A 20,127-nucleotide genomic window follows, 5' to 3' on the forward strand; every position below is an offset into this window, starting at 1 on the left:
CTGCCAGGTCACCGGCCTCTCGCAGCCCAGGGTCACTTGGTACAAGCGGGAAGGAGCCCTCCCGGCTAATCGCAAGGTACGGGAATGACTAGAGCGTACCCCTCTTCCTCTCTTTGCGGGCCGGGTCCTCACCCCATCTCTGGACCCCCCCTTTTTCCCTTCAGATTTCTGGGCTCCATTTGAGGATTCTGAAGGCCACGGCAGCAGACTCGGGCGAATACGTGTGTCGGGTGACGGACGGTGACAGCGGCGTGGTTCAAGAGGCCTCCAAAGTGATCACTGTGCACAGCAGCTCCCAAAGTGAGTTGAGAGGCTCAGATCCCAGCTTAGGATCCGGAACCTGCACGTTTCATTGGATGGGAAGGGCCAAAGGAGGCAGGCCAAGGCCAAGGGGAACCCAAGGGGGCATTTCCAGCTCTCCCCTTTGAGCCAGGTTTCATGGACAAGGGGACAAGACAAGGATGTCCACTGTCTCCCTTGTTATTTATTTATTTATCTTGACGTTGGAAGTTTTAAACAGAAACATTGGACAAGATACAGAAATCAAAGGGCTAGAAATAGCAGGTGAAACAAATTGCAAGCCCTTGCAGGTGACTTGGCATTTATTTTGGAAGAAAGTTTAGAGAGGATTCCTAAATTGTTGGAAAAGATAGAACACTATGGAGAGGTAGCAGGTCTGAAGATAAACAGAGAAAAAAGCTAAAGTGACAGTTTAAAATCTCACAGATGAGCAAAAAAAAAAAGGTCAGAAAAAAATGGAACTACAAATAGTTAAATACATGGGAATGTATTTAACAGCAAGATGTTCAACGATAAAAGAAGATAACTATATAAAATTATCGAACCAAATAAGACTGGACCTGGAAAAATGGGAAAACTTGCAATTTTTCGATGTTGGGAAGAATTGCCAGGATGAAAATTAACATACTACCAAAAATACCGTTTCTATTTCAAATGATACCTATAAAACTAGAGAAAATTTTTGTTGAAGATTTAAATTCACCAATTTTGAAATTTGTTTGGCAAGGAAAGAAAGCTAGAATTAAATTGAAAAATGCTACCAGAAGCCAAGGAAAATGGAGGTTTGGGCTTGCCAGAGGGGGTTTTATACCATCAAGCATCTGTACTAAGATGGGTCAAAGAATGGATAACTCTTAGAAACAAAAGACTGTTACATTTGGAGGGACATGGTTTACAACTTGGTTGGCACGCTTTCGTTATGGCATGGGAGGGCTGGCAGGAGGGGAGATGTCTGCCAGCTGATGGGCAACCCCTTCCTCCTATCCTTTTAGCCTCGGGAGGAGTCGGGCCCCCGCTATGGATTGAGCCTTCATCACCCTCCATTATCCAAGGAGAAGCTTTGGACTTGAACTGCATTGTGGCCAGCCAAACCAGCGCCACCATTACCTGGTACAAACGAGGTGGATCCTTGCCAGCCGGCCACCAGGTATGATTGCCCCTCGGGGCCGGGGGCAGCTTGGTCCAGAGACCCTGGGAGGGGGTTTACGACATTCCTTTCACCTGTGCGCTGACTGCCTCTTTCTGCTCCCTCAACGCGCAGGTCTCCGGTTCCCACCTGCGCATCGCGCGGCTCTCCCCGGCCGACCTTGGGGAATACGTCTGCCGCGTCAGAGTGGGTTCCCTCACCCGAGAAGCTTCCGTCCTCGTCTCCCGCACCCGCTCCTCCAGTAGGTGTGGGGATCCTCGCAGGAAGTCCGGGGGGGGGAACAGGGTTCTCTGGGGGCTGGCGGGATCCTCACCACCCTTCTGCTCTCCCCAGCCTTTGGCGTGGCTCCCCCCGTGAGGATCGAGGCCTCATCGGCCGTCATCGCTGAAGGACAAACGCTGGAGCTGGACTGCGTGGTTTCCCGCCCGGAGCAAGCCATGGTTACCTGGTACAGGCGGGGTGAAGCCCTGCCAGCCCATCACCAGGTACAGGCATGACGGCCCTAAGGAGTGCAACTGGATAACAACTTTGGGGCCACTAGGGCCACAGTCTCGGAGGCACCCCCTTGCCCGCAGAGCGCCCCAAATTGGCTCTCGGGCACAATTCCAGTTTCAAAGCACTTTAGCCTAGCTGGGAAAACGCTCTTTGGACTTTGAAGCCCAGAGCTGCCGCTAGGGAAATGGAATCAGTGGCTCCAAAGTCTGACTCACTAGGCCTGGCCTCAGACTGTGGATCAACTGAGCTGTGTCTGCCTCCGAGATAGGAGCTGGAGAAGCAGGGAGGATATGGCTCTAAAGTCTAATGAAGAGAAGGACGAGGGGGGACAGGATGGCAGTCTTCCGGTATCTCAGGGGCTGCCCCAAAGAAGAGGGAGTCAAGCGATTCTCCAAAGCGCCTGAAGACAGGACAAGAAGCAACAGATGGAAACTCCTCAAGGAGAGAAGCAACCTAGAACTAAGGAGAAACTTCCTGACAGTTACAACAATTAACCAATGGAACTACCTGCCTCCAGAAATTGTGACTGCTCCAACACTGGAAGTTTTTAAGAAGAGATTGGACTGCCATTTGTCTGCACTGGTGTAGGGTTTCCTGCCTGAGCAGGGGGTTGGACTAGATGACCTCCAAGGTCCCTTCCAACTTTATTATTATTACTATTATTATTATTATTATTATTATTATTATTATTATTATTATTATTGAGAAACTTCCTGACAGTTAGAACAATTAAGTAGTGGAACAGCTTGCCACCAGAAGTTGTGAATGCTCCAACACTGGAAGTTTTTAAGAAGAGACTGGACAGCCATTTGTCTGGAATAGTGTAGGGTTTCCTGCCTGAGCAGGGGGTTGGACTAGATGACCTCCAAGGTCCCCTCCAACTCTGTTATTCTATTCTAACGGTGGGCAATTCTGCAAAGTGGAGTTGGGAAGGTTGCTGTTTAAATAATAATGGTTTTTTTTTTCCCCAACAAAGGATTTGGAAACCTCGCTCCCAATACAAAAGAAGGCCCTTGTTTTCATTATTTTATTTATTTTATTTAGAATCGTTGTTTTTTTCCCTCCTCCGTGTAAAATCTATAAATCCATACGGGATGAAGTTCATAGCCAGCAGAGCTAGGATGGTTTAAAGGGATGCTGACAAGGATGCCACCCTCTTTTAGGCCTTGGGAACTCGCCTGCGGCTGATCAAGGTCTCTCCCGCCGACTCCGGAGAGTATGTTTGCCGGGTCAGCTCCGATGCTGCCAGCCATGAAGTCTCCGTCTTGGTCACTGTCCAGCAGCAGGAGGGCAGCCCCACTTTCCGTAAGAACTTCCTTCTCTTGAAGCTGCTCATACGGGGAGGGAAGGAGTCAGGGAATTAGAATTAGAATTGGATGGGATGGGATGGGATGGAAGAGAATGTAGGCTAGAGTAGAGTAGAATGGAATAGGATAGCATAGCATAGCATAGCATAGCTGTAAGGACCCACCCCACTTTGCATCTTAAGAAGACAGAACTCTTGGAATAATTCTTCCAACAGGAATCCTTTATTAAGAGAAAATGGTTGCAGGCATGCTAGACAGGACTTGGGGTCCAAGCTCTCCCATTCAAGGTTTTAAGGGGTTCCCCAGTAGTCCCACCCAATCAACCCCCCTTCCAGTGATAGTTTCAAGTATCACAATTCCACTCCCTTTCTTCTTTCTTCCGTCTGGATGGAGACTTCAGATAACTACATGAAAGGCAATTACTCTCCTTTGGTATGCTAACACTTCGAGGTTACAATAAACACACATTCAGCATTTAGCTCTTTGAAGTGTAAAGAAGGAAGTGAGGGCCATAAAGCCCCTTTGTTCTCCCCCTTCTCTCCCTCTTATGGCAGAATCCAGAGAAGGCAGAATTGGGAGTTTCTATATTTGATAATTTAAAGATGAAATATAATTGGATTCTGACAATAGCATAGCATAGCATAGCATAGCATAGCATAGAATAAATGGAGTGGAATGGAATGGGGTGGGGTGGAGTAGAGTAGAGTAGAATATAGAAGGAATGAAAGAATAGAACAGAACAGAGTAGAACAGAACAGAACAGAATAGAATAGAATAGAATAGAATAGAGATGGAATGGAATGAATAGAATAGAAATAGAAATAAATAGAATAAAGATGGAATGAATAGAAAGAATAGAATAGAAATAGAATAGAATAGAATAGAAAAGAAATGGAATGGAATGAATAGAATAGAGAATGGAATGGAATGGAATAGAATAGAAATAGAATAGAATAGAATAGAACAGAGTAGAATAGAATAGAATAGAATAGAATAGAATAGAATAGAATAGAATAGAATAGAGATGGAATGGAATGGAATGGAATGAATAGAATAGAGAATGGAATGGAATGGAGTGGAATAGAATAGAAATAGAATAGAGTAGAATAGAACAGAATAGAGTAGAATAGAATAGAATAGAATAGAATAGAATAGAATAAAGATGGAATGAATAGAATAGAATAAAGATGGAATGGAATGAATAGAATAGAAATAAATAGAAATAGGAATAGAATAGAAATAACTTTATTGTCCCTTTAAATGTACACCAATCAGCATACATCAAAATGAAAATTCATTGCATACAGCTCTCAAAGGGGCACTACCTCCAATATACATTACATAAATATAACAAAAAAAACCCGTACACCCACATACCCACATATATTCTATGACACAGAGAAATAGCTTTGGATGTACACCTGTACATGGTTGAACCAGGATGGCTGCTGCAAAGATTGGCAGCGTGAAAAAGTGAACGGAGGAAATACCAGTGGTCCTCAACTTATACAACAGTTCATTTAGTGACCGTTCAAAGTTACAACAGCCCTGAAAAAAAGTGGCTTAGGACCATTTGAGGAATTCTGGGAATTGAAGTCCACAAGCCCTCCAAGGGCCTGCTTTAAAGGATCTGCCTCACCTGGTTCAGCTCGGGAGAGGAGAGCAGGCTGGAACGGTGGGGGGCTTCTGCAAGGCTTGGCTTCTCCCTGGCTGGCTGGCTGGCTGGGGAGGGGGCATTTGGTGACCTTTATTCTCCTTGTGACCGATGCAGCCTCCGGGGTGATCCCCCCCGTCCGGATCGAGTCCTCCTTCACCTCGCCCTCCGAGGGCCACATCTTGGACCTCAAATGCATCGTGGCCGCCTCCGTGCCGCAGGCGAAAGTCACCTGGTATAAGCGAGGGGCAGCTCTTCCTGTCGGCCACCAGGTATGGCCCTGCTCACGGGGGGCTCGCCAGGAGGGGCTACAAGAAGGAGGCCGGTGGCCCGGAAGCCGCTTCCCATCTCCGCTCACCCTCGGCTGCCCTCTCCCCAGGTCTCCGGCTTCGTCCTGCGCATCCCCCAGGCTTCACCAGCTGACTCTGGGGAGTACGTCTGCCGCGTCAGCCACGGCTCGGCCGTTCACGAGGCCTCGCTGCTGGTGACCATCAAGGGCGAAACGGGCTCCTACTGTAAGTTCCCCCCCTCCCCGTCCCGCGGGCGCTGGGCTGGAGGGTGTGATTGCCTTTTCCATGGGGTGGGAGGGTGTCTCCTCCCATTGAAATGGATCCCTCTTTTCTCCTTGCCCCTGGTTCTTCCAGTTGTGGGCGTCACTCCTCCGATCAGGATTGAGACCTCCTCCACGGCCATCTCGGAGGGGCAGACCTTGGACCTGAACTGCCTGGTGGCCGGCCAGTCCCAAGCCAGGGTCATGTGGTACAAGCGCGAGGGCGCTCTGCCCGTCCACAGTCAGGTAAGGGCTTTTGGAGATCCAGATAGAAAGGAAGTGGGGATTGTGATTGTGGGCAAACGGGAATAGTAAGTAAGTAGTAAGTAAGTAAGTAGAGTAGAATGCAGAATAGAATAAGAATAAGAATAAGAATAAGAATAGAATAGAATAGAATAGAATAGAATAGAATAGAATAGAATAGAATAGAATAGAATAGAATAGAATAGAATAGAATAGAATAGAATAGGGGAATGAAGAATATAATAGAGAATAGAATAGAACAGAACAGAATAGAATAGAGAATAGAATAGAATAGAATTAGAAAATGTAGAATAGAATATAATAGAATAGTATAGAATAGAATAGAATATGGAAAGAATAGAATAGTAGGAATAGAATAGAATAGAATAGAATAGAATAGAATAGAATAGAATAACAGAGTTGGAAGGGACCTTGGAGGGTCATCTAGTCCAACCTCCTGCTCAGGCAGGAAACCCTACACCATTTCAGACAAGTGGTTGTCCAGTCTCTTCTTAAAAACCTCCAGTGTTGGAGCATTAACCGCTTCTGGAGGCAGGTTGTTCCACTGGTTAATTGTTCTAAATGTCAGGAAGTTTCTCCTTAGTTCCAGGTTGCTTCTCTCCTGGATTAGTTTCCATCCATTGCTTCTTGTCCTGCCTTCAGGTGCTTTGGAGAATAGCTTGACTCCCTCTTCTTTGGGGCAGCCCTGCAATACTGGAAGACGGCTATCATGTCACCCTAGTCCTTCTCTTCATTAAACTAGACCTACCCAATTCCAGCAACTGTTCCTTATATGTTTTAGCCTCCAGTCCCCTGATTGTCTTTGTCCCTCTTCTCTGCGCTCTTTCTAGAAGATTAACTGGAGATTATTTTCTAGGACGCGTGTTATGCATTTTTGGTCTTAATTGTGATGAAGGCTCCCCTGGGATGCCTTGGCGTAACCTTTGGGGCCTTAAGAAATGGAAGCCGAGGCTTTGAGAAATCCAAGGATGGTGATGGTGGTGGGGAAATGGCTCCAGTTGGTTACAAAAAAAATTAAAAAAAATCAGCGCTTGGTTGTCTCCTCTTTTTTTTCCCCTGGCAAACAGATTTTCGGAACCCGCCTCCGGATCTCACAGGTTTCGGCGGCCGATTCGGGCGAATACGTCTGCTACGTGAACGACGGCACCAGCCGACTGGAGACGTCCATCATCGTGTCCATTCCCAGCAGCTCACACAGTAGGTGCCCGGGAAGTTTGTGGCAGGCCTCTTCCTGGCCAGAGAGGAAATTGGGGAGCCCGGCAACGGGGTACCACCTTCCCCTTCCTCTTCCTCTGCAGCTTCCGTAGTGATTCCGCCGGTGCGGATCGAATCCTCCTCTTCCTCCCTCGCCGAGGGGCAGACCTTGGAGCTGAACTGCGTCGTGACTGGCCAGACACATCCCAAAATCACCTGGTTCAAGAGAGGGGGACCCCTCCCCCCCAACCACCAGGTAGAGGAGAAAGGCGCTCCTATTTTGCTGCTTCACTCGGGCGAGGGTGGCGATCCTCGACCTTCAGCCTGCCCAGTTCCTCTCTGGGGATGGAGGGCCAGCAGGAGAGCCAAGGGCTAAGGAAGGGGCACCACTGGGGTGGATGGCTAACTTACCTCTCCTGGGCAGGTCTCGGGCACTCGCCTCCGCATCCCGCAGGTCTCCTCTGCCCACTCGGGCGAGTACGTCTGCCGCGTCAGCAGCCCCACCGCCGTCCAGGAGGCGGTGTTGTTGGTCACCATCCAGGATAGCGAGGCCCCCTCCCCCCGTAAGTCTACTCTGCTCCCCTCTCTCCACCCCGCTTTGGCCACCCAGACCTGCTGCAGGACAGGCCTAGCTCATCGTAGGCCTTCTCTCCTCCCTTCCTGCAACAGCTCTAAGGATTGAGGCGTCCTCCCCCTCCGCCGTGGAAGGCGGGACCCTGGACCTGTCATGCGTTGCTCCAAGCCAGCCCCAGGCCACGTTCACCTGGTATCGGCGAGAGGGCCAGTTGCCCGCGGGCCACCAGGTGAGGGTGGCTCTGTCCCCCATGGGGGGGAAGAAGGCGGTCCCGTTGACAGAGGAGGGGGCTCGGGCAGGTGGGGAACGCCGAAATCAGGGAATCCCAGTTCTGCAGCGCTTTCCTCCTCCCACAGGTCTCCAACGCCCACTTGCGGCTGGTCCAACTCACCCCCGCCGACTCCGGCGAATACGTCTGCCGTGTGAGTGCAGGCGGCGTCACGCAGGAAGCCTCTTTCGCGGTCTCTGTCATGGCGAACACCAGTCCTACGTCCCGTACGTCTGGCATTCCGGCAGGGGTCCAAGTGGGCGGGGGGGAGGGTGTGCCGGACTCCGGGGCTCACCGTCACTCCCTCCCGGCAGGTCTTCACAGCCCCATCATCTCCATCGAGCCTCACAGCGTGCTGGTGCGCGGAGGGGAAGAAGTCACCTTCAGCTGCCGCATCCACAAAGGCACCCCGCCCCTTGAGATCACCTGGAAGCTGCCCAACGACCAGCTGCTAGGTGAGTTTGGGGGGGGGGCCCTGCCGGATGAGCAGATGGGTCAGGTAGTTTGGGGGTGCTGGTTCTGGGGAGCGCCCTGCCCCCCCCGGTAATTCCTTCGGTCTCCTCCGCAGATAACGTGAGGATCAGCCCTAACGGCTCTGCCGTCACCATCTCCAACGCCCGTCCGGAAAACCACGGGGCCTACCGCTGCGTGGTCTCCAACCGGTTTGGGATTGCCAACAGCCTGGTCAACGTCATGGTCCAAGGTAAGGGACAATGCCGAGGGTCTCTCTAGGACAGGGGTGTCAAGCTCATTTTCATGGAGGGCCGCGTCAGCATTGCGGTTGCCCTCAGCAGGCCGGGTGGGTACGGCCTACTGGGTGGGTATGGATGGAGTGGGTGTGGCCTACTGGGTGGGCGTGGATGGTGTGGGTGCAGCCTACTGGGTGGGCGTGGATGGACTAGGTGTGGCCTACTGGGTGGGTGTGGATGGAGTGGGTGCTGCCTACTGGGTGGGCGTGGATGGAGTGGGTGCAGCCTACTGGGTGGGCGTGGATGGAGTGGGTGCGGCCTACTGGGTGGGCGTAGATGAAGTGGGTGTGGCCTACTGGGTAGGCGTGGATGGAGTGGGGGTGGCCTACTGGGTGCGTGGATGGAGTGGGTGCGGCCTACTGGGTGGGCATGGCCAGCTCTACATCGTTTGCGTCAAGGGGGCCTGGGGGGGCCTGGGCAGGAGTGGGACAGATCTGAGGGTCTCTGGCAGAAGGGGGTGGGACCAGGGCAAGTGCCAAGGCATGGTCCACTGGAGGAGCCTCACTGTTCCTCTCAGGCCATGCAGGGGGAGGGGGCTTATGGAGCTGAATGCCTTTCGGCATAAACGGCCACAAAATTGTACATTGGCTCCCGGCCGGCCTGGGCCAGGGCCAAAGCGGAGGGGGCCGTTCCCTCACTGTTTCCAAGACGGCTTCGCAGGCCACATGAAACCATTTTGTGGGCGGCATCCAGCCCCCGGGCCTTGTGTTTGACATGTCTGCTCTAGGACAACGAGGGCCAGGACTCTTTCTGTTCTCTCCCAACCGATGCTAAAGTCGGACTCTGACGGAACGCCAGGGCGGAGGGTCTGCCGAAGGCCCCGGGTGAACCTGGGCGTTGCTCTCTCGCTCTCCTCCTAGGGCTGCCTACCATCTCAGTGGTGCCGAAGGGCCCCCTGCAGCTCAAGGTGGGAAAGTCCATCAGCGTGGATTGCCTGGCGACCGGGGAGCCCCGGGCTGTAGTGCGCTGGACCAAGCTGGGAGCCTGGAGGAAGCTGGAGAACCAGAGGCTGCGACCGTTGGAGAGCCGAGCCGTGCTGCAGGTGGGTGAGGGAGGAGTCTAAGGGCAGCCATACCTTCCCTCGCTGGCTGGGGCTGGTGGAAGTCTGTGGGAGTTGCCCTGGGCGCCAGACCTAGCCATAATGTCTGGCTGCCTGGTGGGTATATAAAGCCTCCAGCAGCAGGAGCATGGTATCCTAGAGTAACAGTTGCTGGGAAGGGAACGGAAGGAATTGAGAGCTGGTGTGGCCGCAGTTAAATTACCTACCTCTCACTTTTAGACCCCAATCCTCTAGGGCAGAGGCCCCCAACCTTTGGGGCACCAGGGACCGGTGCCGTGAGAGAGGTTTTTCCACGGACCGGAGAGTGCGTGGTTTTGCGTGCTGCCTGCATCCCACGGATGGGGCTTTGCTCGTTTCTGCGGACCGGTTGCTGGCATGCCACGGCCGTATCGGTCCACGGACCCCCCTGCTGTAGGGAGCCCCCACTGCCAGTCCTTATTCCACGCTCAAGAGAAAACGGCAGCTGATGGACATCCCAAAGTTGTCTTAATTCCTCAGTCTGAATGGGAATCAGGCTGAGGTTACTGTGTGGGCTCCTCTCCCTCCACAGATCTCCTCCGCAAAGCTGGGGGATGCCGGCACCTACGTGTGCGTGGCCCAGAACGCCGTGGGCACCACGGAGGCCCAGGTGGACGTGAGCGTGGAGGCAGTGCACGGCAGGAGAGGAGTCCCCGAAATCCACGTGACTCCGACCCAGACAGTGCAGGCCGGACAGACGGCTCGGCTCCATTGCTCTGCCACAGGTGCGTGCGAGGATGTGTGTGTATGTGTGTGTGCGCGAGGGGTATTTGGTCCTTACTGGTCCCTCAAGATGACAAGCCTCTCGGGGGGGGGGAACGGGACCCCGGGCCAAGCCAATCTGGGTTGCTGGCTGGCCCAGGCTGACCGCTGCTTCCTTTGCTGGGATTGGCAGGTGACCCGACACCCACCATCCAGTGGTCCAAGCTGCGGGCTCCGTTGCCCTGGCAGCATCAAGTGGTGAACGACACCCTCATCATCCCCCGGGTGGCCCAGCAGGACTCGGGCCAGTACATCTGCAACGCCAGCAACTCTGCGGGGTTCACCGAAGCCTTTGTGGTGCTGGACGTGGAGAGTGAGTGTGCCAGCAGGAGGAGGGGGGGGAAGGGGCTCAGGCAGAGGAGTGTGCTGCTCGCTGGACGGCCTTAGGCTGAGAGGAAGGAAGCAAAAGCAGAAAGAATGCCAGGCACCCCACATAGACCCCTTGCACCCAGGACTGGCCAACCCCATGGAGCAGAGCTCAGTGCTGTCAAAGCAATAATATCCAAGTGCCTTCCTTGGGGGGGGGGGCTTTGGGGTCCAGGCTTCCAAGCTCTTTCTCCACCCCCTCTCTCTCTGCCCAGTACCACCCTACGCCACCAGTCTTCCCAACCGGGCAGTGGTGCAGGAGGGCGAGGCGGTGCAGCTGCAGTGCCTGGCCCACGGCACGCCCCCCCTGCGCTACCAGTGGACCAAGGTGAACGGCAGCCTCCCTGGAGGGGCTACGGTACGAGAAGGGGTCCTGCACTTCAGCCAGGCCGGACACCGGGATTCAGGCACCTACCGCTGCCACGTCAGCAACCGGGTGGGCTCCGCTGAGGCTTTGGCCCAGGTCTATGTGCAAGGTGAGTGGGCATCCGGTGGGGGGGGGGTTTCTGCCAAGGGCCCAATCCTAGCCTCGAACTCTGTCGAATTGGGAGATTAAAAAGTAGGCTGCTGGTGAAAGAAACCCCAAGGGTTGTGTGGGTCAATCTTAGGATTACAAAGACTCTGCAAAGCTGCCTTTGGGCCCGATGCATCTAGGTCAGTGGTTCTCAACCTTTTTAATGCCGCGTCCCCCAACCGGTCATAAGTCGAGGACTACCCAACCAGTCGTAAGTCGAGGACTACTCAAGTGGTGCAGCACCGTTTGCAGACTGGGGCTTTTGGCGGGCTCAGCAGGGCAGAGACAGCCTGGACAATTCCGATTGGCTTTTGAAAGCCAATAGAATTAGACTCTATTCAAGAGAGTCTATTCTATTGGCTTTCAAAAGCCAAGAGAATAAAAGGGAGTAGCACAGCTAAGGAAAAGGGGGGGAAAAGTGCATTGTTTGGCGACCCCCGTGAAATGGTTGTTCGACCCCAAATGGGGTCCTGACCCACAGGTTGAGAACCGTATTATTGCGTGTCCAGATCTGCAGATAAATTTAATAATAAATAATAAAGTAAACTCTGTTGCATTTGCGTTGACCTGTGTCGTCTTCTCCTTCTCCTTCTTCTTCTTCTTCTTCTTCTTCTTCTTCTTCTTCTTCTTCTTCTTCTTCTTCTTCTTCTTCTTCTTCTCATTGTCCCCAATACAGGCCGTGCTGGTGGGCCTCTCTCCGTTCAGGTCACCCCTCAGAGCGACACCAAAGCCGTGGGTGCCACAGCAGAGTTTGTCTGCTCCGTTTCCGGGGATGCCAGGAGGCAGATCGAGTGGTTCAAAGAGGGCGGGGAGCTGCCTCCCACTCACACCATCCACAACGGAGTGCTGCGGTGAGTGGGGCAGATGAGGTGGGGAGGAGGAGGAGATGGCACTGGACATCTGCAGACTGGGGCAAAGAGTTCCTAGGCATTCACAGAGTGGCTGCTTCTTTCCAGGATTGAGAAGCTGGACCGAGAGTGCCAGGGGGTGTATGTCTGTCGGGTCAGGGGTCCCTCCGGCCAGGCCCAGGAGAGGGTCAGCCTGACCGTCCAGGGTAAGTAAGCGCCATGCCAGCTGGTGGACCAGGTGGGTGGCCCTAGAGAAGCTCTGTCTGTGGGAGATAGGAAGCTGGGATCTCCTCTTTCCTCTCTGGAGCCCCCCCCCCCGCTTCTCTGGTCTGCCCTCTATCGGAAAGGGTGGGTCTCCTGCTTGGGTGGGGGTGTTGGACTAGATGACCTACCAGATCCCTTCCAACTCTGTCTATTCTAGTCTAGTCTAGTCTATTCTATTCTATTCTTCATTCCTTCTAGTCTAGTCTAGTCTAGTCTAGTCTATTCTAGTCTATTCTAGTCTATTCTGCATTCTGTTCTGCATTCTATATATTCTATTCTATTATACATTCTGTTCTATTCTATTCTGCATTCTATTGTATTCTGTTCTAGTCTATTCTCATCCATTCTCTATTCTATTCTATTCCATTCCACTCCACTCCACTCCACTCTACTCTGCATTCTGTTCTGTTCTGTTCTATTCTATTCTATTCTATATTCCATTCTATTCTATATTCTGTTCTATTCTATTCTACATTCTATTCTATTCTCTATTTTCTATTCTAGTCTATTCTATTCTATTCTATTCTGCATTCTATTCTATATTCTATTCTATTCTATATTCTATTCTATTTTACATTCTATTCTATTCTCTATTTTCTATTCTATTCTATTCTATTCTGCATTCTATTCTGTATTCTATTCTATATTCTATTCTATTCTACATTCTATTCTATTCTTTATTTTCTTTTCTATTCTGTTCTACCGTACTTTCCAGCGTATAAGACGACTTTCGCAAACAGTAAAATCGGCGCCGAAGTCGGGGGTCGTCTTATACGCCGAGTCTTATACGCCGGAAATTACGGTAGTTTCCGGCATATAAGACAACTTTCTAGGCATGCGACTCTGTGCCGAAGACGGGGGTCGTCTTATACACCGGGTCGCCTTATACGCCGGAATATACGGTATTTATTCTATTCTGCATTCTATTCTATTCCTATTCTATTCTATTCTATTCTATTCTATTCTGCATTCTGTTCTATTCTATTCTGCATTCTATTCTATATTCTATTCTATATTCTGTTCTATTCTATTCTACATTCTATTCTATTCTCTTTCTATTCTATTCTATTCTGCGTTCTGTTCTATTGTATTCTACTCTACTCTATTCTATTCTATTCTATTCTGTATTCTATTTTACTCTACTCTACTCTACTCTACTCTACTCTACTCTACTCTACTCTACTCTACTCTACTCTACTCTACTCTTATTCTTTTGTTCTTGTTCTTCTCAGCCCTCCCCAAAGTGATGATCAACATCCGGACGTCGGTGCAGACCGTCCTAGTGGGCAGTGCCGTGGAGTTTGAGTGCTTGGCCTTCGGGGACCCCAAGCCGGACATCACCTGGAGCAAAGTGGGCGGGCAGCTGCGCCCGGGCGTGCTGGCCAGCGGAGGCCTGGTGAAGATCGAACGGGTGGAGCAGGCCGACGCGGGAAAGTACCGCTGCACAGCCACCAACAACGTCGGCACCGTCCAGTCCCACGTCATCCTGCACGTCCAGTGTAAGCCCGGCCTTTTCCTAGGCGGCGGGGGGGGGGGACGGGGAACGGCCTGCCTGCTTTGCTCTCCACGGCTCACAGTGGGTCCCCTATCTCCCCACAGCTTCCCCCCACGTGGCCGCCCAGCCGGAAGTGAGGGAGGTTTCTGCGGGCTCCACCGTGGTTTTCCCGTGCTCGGCCTCCGGGTTCCCCGTCCCGGAAATCAAGTGGACCAAGGTAGGTCTTGGCCGAGAGTGACCCTCCAGCCTCTCTCCCCAGGCAGGGGGCAGGGAGGGGAAGGCGCTGCTGGGGGTGCTGCCCTCTGGTTCTGGAGCAGAGGGGCCTGGTTGGGGGGGGGGCAGGCCTGCTAGGGGTTTCTGTGGCTCTCTGTCTTTCAGCTGGAAGGGGAGCTGCCCCGGCATGCCCAACTGGAAGGCCACAGCCTGACCATCCCCTCGGCTCGCCCGGAGGACACAGGCGTCTACGTGTGCACGGCGTCCAACCGGCAGGGGAAGGGGACGGCCTTCTCCATGCTCAAAGTGCGAGGTCAGCGTGGCCCCCGCCTCCTTCTCTCTCTCTCTCTCTCCCACTCTGGCCCCCAGGAGACGGAGGACGGGGCAAAGGGGCGGGGGCTGACACACACCCTGTGGGCGGGAAGATGTTGCCAACGTCCTCCGGAATAGACATTGGACGTTTCCCCACTGTCCTCCTCTCTTCAAACCTCACTCCCTTCGACACTGGTGATGTTATCTAGCTGGGTAATGAGACGTCTGCAAGAAAACAGCCAAGCTCAGAGGGCACCAAAGACCCCTACAGTCCTTCTCCTCTCCCCCTTTTCCTTGTGGGGCATGAGAGGAGCCAGGGAGGAGGGCCCGGGCAGAGACTCCGCACGTGCCAGCTATAGTCTCTGCCAGTTTTGCCTAAACCAGACGCTCTCGCCCCTGCCTGGGTCTTGGCACAGCTGCAGAAGAGGCGGCGGGCTCAGCCGTCCTCAGACCTTTTGCCCTCCCCTTGCAGAGCGGGTGGTGCCCTATTTTACCCAGAATCCTCGGTCTTACCTGGTCCTGCCCACCATGAAGGACGCCTACCGGGTGTTTGCCCTGGAGATCACCTTCCGCCCCGATACCCCGGATGGTAAGAGAGGGTACAGGGTGGGCGGGCGGGCGAGGGTGGCCATTTTGTTGCGGATGGAAGTCCTGAGTGCTCTCTTTTGAACATCTCTCACTCAAGCTCTCTTTTCCTCGTCTCCTCCTCCTCCTCCTCCTCCTCTCCTCCTCCCCTTTTCCCCCCTCTCTGCCCTTCCAGCTCTCATGCTTTACTCAGGTGAGTTGTGCCCCTACTGGGCACTGCGGGCTTCCTGCCCGGCACCAGGCACCTTTCTAACCCTTTCTGCCTCTGGAGTGTGTGTGTGTGTATGTGGGAGGGGGGGAGCAAGGGGGAAGGGGGGGGAAGGAGTGTGCCACCTGAGCTACTGGCAAGCCGACTAATTTACCGGGAGCTCCCGAGCCTCCTCATCCAGCTGCAGTCTACCTTACTCCCGTTAGCTGGGCTGCACTCTTGGGACCTAATCTTCCTTTGCTAACTCCTGCAGGAGAGAAGCCGTTGCTTCCCCAGGAAAGCGAGTGTGTGGGTGCGAGGGCGTGCCCGCAGGCAGATCCCGCTCTTGACCCACGCTGCCCCTCTGCCTGCCTGTGGGGCTGTGAGGGGGGGTCCGAAGACACCTGTTGCCCCCCTCCCTCAGGCTCCCAGGGCCCGGGGAAGGACAGGAGGCAGAGCATGGCGGATCTGAGCTTAGCAACCTGCATGATGCTGCAAAGGGCTACAAGGGGGGGTATCTCTGGACCCATCGCCCCTGAGTTTCCCCCCTCTGCTCTCCACAGGGATGCTGGTGTACAACGGTCAGAAGAAGGACACGGGCAGCGACTTCTTCTCCTTTGGGCTGGTGGGGGGCCGCCCAGAACTCAGGTCAGGCCGGGGTCCCTGTGGGGGGGGGGCAGGGGAGAAATAGAGCTGCCTTGGAGCAGGGGAGGGGCGGTCCAGCTGCTGGCCAGATGCCCCACAAGCCACACTTGTGCCCCCGGCTCAAGAGTCCGCCAGGTGGCCTCCTTTCTGCAGCTCCCTTTGTGCAGCCTTCGCCAAAGATTTGCGGAGCTGGTTAATGATTTTTTTTTGTTGGGGGGGGTGGTTGTGCTTTGAAAGAGCCAGCCAGGATGGGCCTCTGAAGCGGCCCCCTCTTTTGCAATGCCAGGTTCGATGCCGGATCCGGCATGGCCACCATCCGTCACCCTTCGCTTCTCAAACTGGGCGAATTCCACACCGTCCGTCTCTATCGCAACCTGACGCAGGGCGCCCTGGCGGTGGAGGGCCAGCCCCCCGTGAACGGCAGCTCCCAGGTGGGCCCCGGCTGAAGGAAGAGGGGCCCGGTCTTCCTTTCTCCGAGACGGGGCAGTCGAGGGGCCGGGCCTCCGAAGGAAGACCCCCCTTTGCGCTGCAACCCTCTGTAGCAGCCCCCCCCTACGGAGCGTCACTCCCCCCAGAAGAACAGGAGGCGCTTGTCTCCCCCCTCTCTGGGAAACTGAGGCAGGCAGGAGCTGGCTTCCTTCACGCCAACTAACCTGGCCGGGCCCGGTGGGGGGAAGCCCCCAGAAAACCCCAGGGGGAGGGAGGGAGCCCCCCTCAACTATGGGCCTGCCTTCCGGCCCTTTCAGACCAAGCTTGCCTCTCCTGCGTCATTCCAGGGCAGGTTTCAAGGCCTGGATCTCAACGAGGAGCTCTACCTGGGCGGGTACCCCAATTACGCGGCCATCGCCAAAACCGGCCTCGGCAGTGGATTTGTAGGTGAGATGCAGGGGGGTCCCGTGTCTGTCTAGGGATGGGTGCAGCAGGTGGGGAAAGGGGGCGGAAGGGTGGAGTTTAAACCAGACTTGCTAATCTGGAGAAAGTTGACCCAGGTGTTCTGGGTTCCTCCTTTACCTCTTATCCCTAACGACAGTCTAGTGAGGGAGGACAGGCCAAGAGCGGGCGCTTGGCCCAGGGATCTGAGACTGCGCTCTCCCTCCCTCTCCTGGTGCTGGGTCGCACGTGGCTGTGCCGGTTGGGCAGGCGTGTGGGTCTGATTGTGCCAAGCACAGAGGCCCTCTAAGCGTGCCCCCCTCGGCTTCCCCTGCAGGATGCGTGCGCCAGCTGATCATCCAAGGGAAGGAAGTGATCTTCAAGGATTTTGACCTGCAAGCCCACGGAGTCTCCCACTGCCCCACCTGCCAGGACCGACCGTGCCAGGTAGCCCTCTGCTCGTAATTGGGGGAGCAGATATCCTGGTCACCCCAAAGATGGTGCCCACAGCTGTGGTGGCACATTGGTGGGCCAGGAACCACTGAGCTGTGGTGGCACAGTGATTAGCATGCAGCACTGCAGGCTGACTCTGCCCGCTGCTGGGAGTTCGATCCCGACCGGTTCAAGGTTGACTCAGCCTTCCGTCCTTCCGAGATCGGTAAAATGAGGACCCAGATTGTTGGGGGCATAAATGCTGACTATAAACCGCTTAGAGAGGGAAGGAAGGAAGGAAGGAAGGAAGGAAGGAAGGAAGGAAGGAAGGAAGGAAGGAAGGGAGGAAGGAAGGGACAATAAGAAGGAAGGGAAATAAGGAGAAGGAAGAAAGGAAGCTGTGGTGGTGCAGTGTTACAATGCAGTATTGCAGGCAAACTCTGCCTACAGCCAGGAGTTCGATCCTAACCGTCTCAAGGTTGCCTCAGCCTTCCATCCTTCCGAGGTGGGTAAAATGAGGACCCAGATTGTTGGGGGCAAGTTGCTGACTCTGTAAACTGCTTAAAGGGGGCTGCAAAACACTGTGAAGCGGTACATAAGTCTGAATGCTATTACTATTGCTGTAGCTGATCGGAGGTTACATTAAGAGCTGTGGTGGCGCAGTGGTTAGAACGCAGTATTGCAGGCGGACTCTGCCCACTGCTGGGAGTTCAATCCCGACCATCTCAAGGTTGACTCGGCCTTTCATCCTTCCAAGGTCGGTCAAATGAGGACCCAGATTGTTGGAGGGGCAACAGGCCGACTCTCAACCATTTAGAGAGGGTGCAAAGCACGGTGAAGCGGTATATAAGTCTAGGCACTATAGCTATAACTATTGCTATTGCATCACTCCCTCCCTCCCTCTTCTCTCTGGTCAGAATGGAGGGGTCTGCAGAGACTCGGACAGCAGCAGCTACGTATGTGAGTGTCCCCAGGGGTTCGCCGGCAGCAACTGCGAGCACCCCCAGGCCCTGCGCTGCCATCCAGGTAAGACCTCCCCCCTTCAATTCTCTCCTCCGTCTCACATGCCGGGAACTAGGGTGATTGCCCAGAGCAGAGCCGGGGCTGGCGTGGACCTTGCCGACATTGCCAAGTAGACCCCCCACCTGCCTTTCTCCCCACAGAGGCCTGTGGGCCCGAAGCCACTTGCGTGAACCAAGCCTCCGGAGAGGGCTACACCTGCCGTTGCCTCTTGGGCCGACACGGGAGGAAGTGCACGGCGGGTGAGTGACGCACAGGCTCAGCCCTGCTCACCAGGAATCCGGCTGAGGCCCAGGTAACCCCCTGCCCTTCTCCGCCCACAGGCCTCACGGTGACCACCCCCCACTTCCTGGGTGGGGACGCTTTCATCTCCTACCCGACCCTCACCCGAAACCCTTACGAGCTGCGCCTGGAGGTCGAGGTCAAGCCGCTCTCCCCCAATGGCCTCCTCCTGTTCAACGGGGGCGACGGGAGCCCCGTTGCTGACTTCGTCGCACTCAACATGGCCAACGGGCACCTGGAGTTCCGCTACGAACTGGGCTCAGGTAGGGTCTCCGGTACCGTCTGCCCCCTCCCTCCTTGTCCGCTTTCGTCCCCTCCAGATTCACCAAGCCGGTTTTCCCTCACAGGTACCGCCGTGCTCCGGAGCCACAAGCCCCTGGCCCTGGGGCAGTGGCACAAGGTGGCGGCCGAGCGCCTGAACAAAGACGGCACCCTGCAGGTGGACGAGGAGCGGCCCGTCAAGAGGTCGTCCCCCGGGAAGAGTCAGGGCCTCAACCTGCGCACCTCTCTCTACCTGGGAGGGGTGGAGGGCTCGGTCAAGCTCCCGGCAGCTGCCAACATCTCCAGCCACTTCCATGGGTGCATCGGAGAGGTGAGCCGGTAGCAGGCGGGGAAGCGCCCGCCTCTGCTCAGCCCAAGAGGTCAAGGCAGCCGCGTCCTTCCCTTCCCGTCCTCCTAGAAAAACAGGGAGGTGGAGATTTGCACCTGCCTGGCCCGCTCCTCTGGTGAGGAGCCTCGGGTGCAAATTCCGGTTCCTTCCTTCCTGCCAGGTTTCGGTCAATGGGAAAAAGGTGGACATTTCCTACAGCTTCCTGGAGAGTCGCGGCATCTCGCAGTGCACCGACAGCTCCCCTTGCGACCGCAGGCCCTGCCAACACGGCGGCCAGTGCTTGCTCACGGGGGAATACGAATTCCAGTGCCTGTGTCCGGACGGCTTCACGGGTGAGGCGGAGGGCCGACGGAAGCCCTGGGCGGGGTATCCCTCCCGCTTCGGCTCTGCCAGGGGGTTGACCGGAGCCTCTCTCTGCCCGCAGGAGAACGCTGCCAGGTGCCCGAGGTCCATTGCCAGCTCCACCATCCCTGCCTCAACGGGGGCACCTGCCAGGGCACCGCCTGTCTCTGCCTCAGGGGCTTCTCGGGGCTGTACTGCGAACACGGTGAGCCTCGGGGCCGGGAGATTCCCGAGGGTGTGAAGCGGCTGCTTTAAACAGCCTGGCTGTGAGGGGCTCTGCTAACCCGGCTTTGCTCCGGGAGGGGGAGGCTCTTCCCCAGGGCCCTGCTTGACCCCAGCCTCTCCCTTTGCCCTGCAGATGCAGGGCAGCACCACCTGAAGGCCGAATGGCCAGAAGGCAGCGGAGGAAATGGTAAGCCTGGCCCTTTGGGGGGGAACCAGTTGGCCTGGCAGGTTTTCTTACCTGTTGCTGCTTCAGCTGACTCAGATGCTCTTTTTTCCCCCTCTGCCAGACGCTCCTGGACAGTACGGGGCCTATTTCTGCAACGGGGGCTACGTGGCCCTGCCCAAACACGCTTTCCCCAGGAGGTGAGAAGGGGGGGCTGAACGGGGGGAGGGTTAGGGTGCTGCCCACACCCTCCCAGTCTTGAGGGGCACTGCGGTTGGCGCTGGGAAAGAGCCGGGCCCTCATTCTACGGGCACAAGCGGCCCGTAGGTGATTGGGGGAGACAAAGGGAGGGTTCAAAGGAGGAGGGCAGACTTTGATGGGGTGGGGAGGTTAAGCCGTTGCAGGAAATCAG

The 20,127-nt window shown here is 54.9% G+C and overlaps 1 protein-coding gene across 14 annotated transcripts in view; it reads left to right on the plus strand.

The window, feature by feature from the left end:
* HSPG2 (heparan sulfate proteoglycan 2) overlaps positions 1-20,127 on the plus strand; it is a 110,122-nt gene that overhangs the window by 85,859 nt on the left and 4,136 nt on the right. For all 14 annotated transcript variants that reach the window (XM_039367735.1, XM_039367729.1, XM_039367731.1 and 11 more), the window contains 38 exons: positions 1-76; positions 165-300; positions 1,293-1,447; positions 1,562-1,688; positions 1,781-1,932; positions 3,106-3,247; positions 5,021-5,175; positions 5,283-5,418; positions 5,548-5,699; positions 6,785-6,914; positions 7,016-7,167; positions 7,336-7,474; positions 7,581-7,714; positions 7,842-7,980; positions 8,068-8,208; positions 8,322-8,456; positions 9,363-9,544; positions 10,113-10,305; positions 10,476-10,655; positions 10,924-11,184; positions 11,899-12,073; positions 12,179-12,276; positions 13,567-13,833; positions 13,934-14,046; positions 14,208-14,355; positions 14,827-14,943; positions 15,690-15,774; positions 16,058-16,202; positions 16,548-16,647; positions 16,979-17,088; positions 17,991-18,099; positions 18,237-18,335; positions 18,417-18,638; positions 18,723-18,967; positions 19,146-19,317; positions 19,410-19,532; positions 19,686-19,739; positions 19,840-19,915. The exon at positions 1-76 is cut by the window's left edge and continues 67 nt beyond it. In XM_039367735.1, coding sequence (XP_039223669.1) covers positions 1-76; positions 165-300; positions 1,293-1,447; positions 1,562-1,688; positions 1,781-1,932; positions 3,106-3,247; positions 5,021-5,175; positions 5,283-5,418; positions 5,548-5,699; positions 6,785-6,914; positions 7,016-7,167; positions 7,336-7,474; positions 7,581-7,714; positions 7,842-7,980; positions 8,068-8,208; positions 8,322-8,456; positions 9,363-9,544; positions 10,113-10,305; positions 10,476-10,655; positions 10,924-11,184; positions 11,899-12,073; positions 12,179-12,276; positions 13,567-13,833; positions 13,934-14,046; positions 14,208-14,355; positions 14,827-14,943; positions 15,690-15,774; positions 16,058-16,202; positions 16,548-16,647; positions 16,979-17,088; positions 17,991-18,099; positions 18,237-18,335; positions 18,417-18,638; positions 18,723-18,967; positions 19,146-19,317; positions 19,410-19,532; positions 19,686-19,739; positions 19,840-19,915 — 5,475 coding nt within the window. The remainder of the gene's footprint in view (positions 77-164; positions 301-1,292; positions 1,448-1,561; positions 1,689-1,780; positions 1,933-3,105; positions 3,248-5,020; positions 5,176-5,282; positions 5,419-5,547; positions 5,700-6,784; positions 6,915-7,015; positions 7,168-7,335; positions 7,475-7,580; positions 7,715-7,841; positions 7,981-8,067; positions 8,209-8,321; positions 8,457-9,362; positions 9,545-10,112; positions 10,306-10,475; positions 10,656-10,923; positions 11,185-11,898; positions 12,074-12,178; positions 12,277-13,566; positions 13,834-13,933; positions 14,047-14,207; positions 14,356-14,826; positions 14,944-15,689; positions 15,775-16,057; positions 16,203-16,547; positions 16,648-16,978; positions 17,089-17,990; positions 18,100-18,236; positions 18,336-18,416; positions 18,639-18,722; positions 18,968-19,145; positions 19,318-19,409; positions 19,533-19,685; positions 19,740-19,839; positions 19,916-20,127) is intronic.

This window comes from Crotalus tigris, unplaced genomic scaffold, assembly GCF_016545835.1.
Source record: "Crotalus tigris isolate CLP2741 ecotype Arizona unplaced genomic scaffold, ASM1654583v1 scf7180000020588.15403103151:6194809, whole genome shotgun sequence".
NCBI classification, from domain to species: domain Eukaryota; kingdom Metazoa; phylum Chordata; class Lepidosauria; order Squamata; family Viperidae; genus Crotalus; species Crotalus tigris.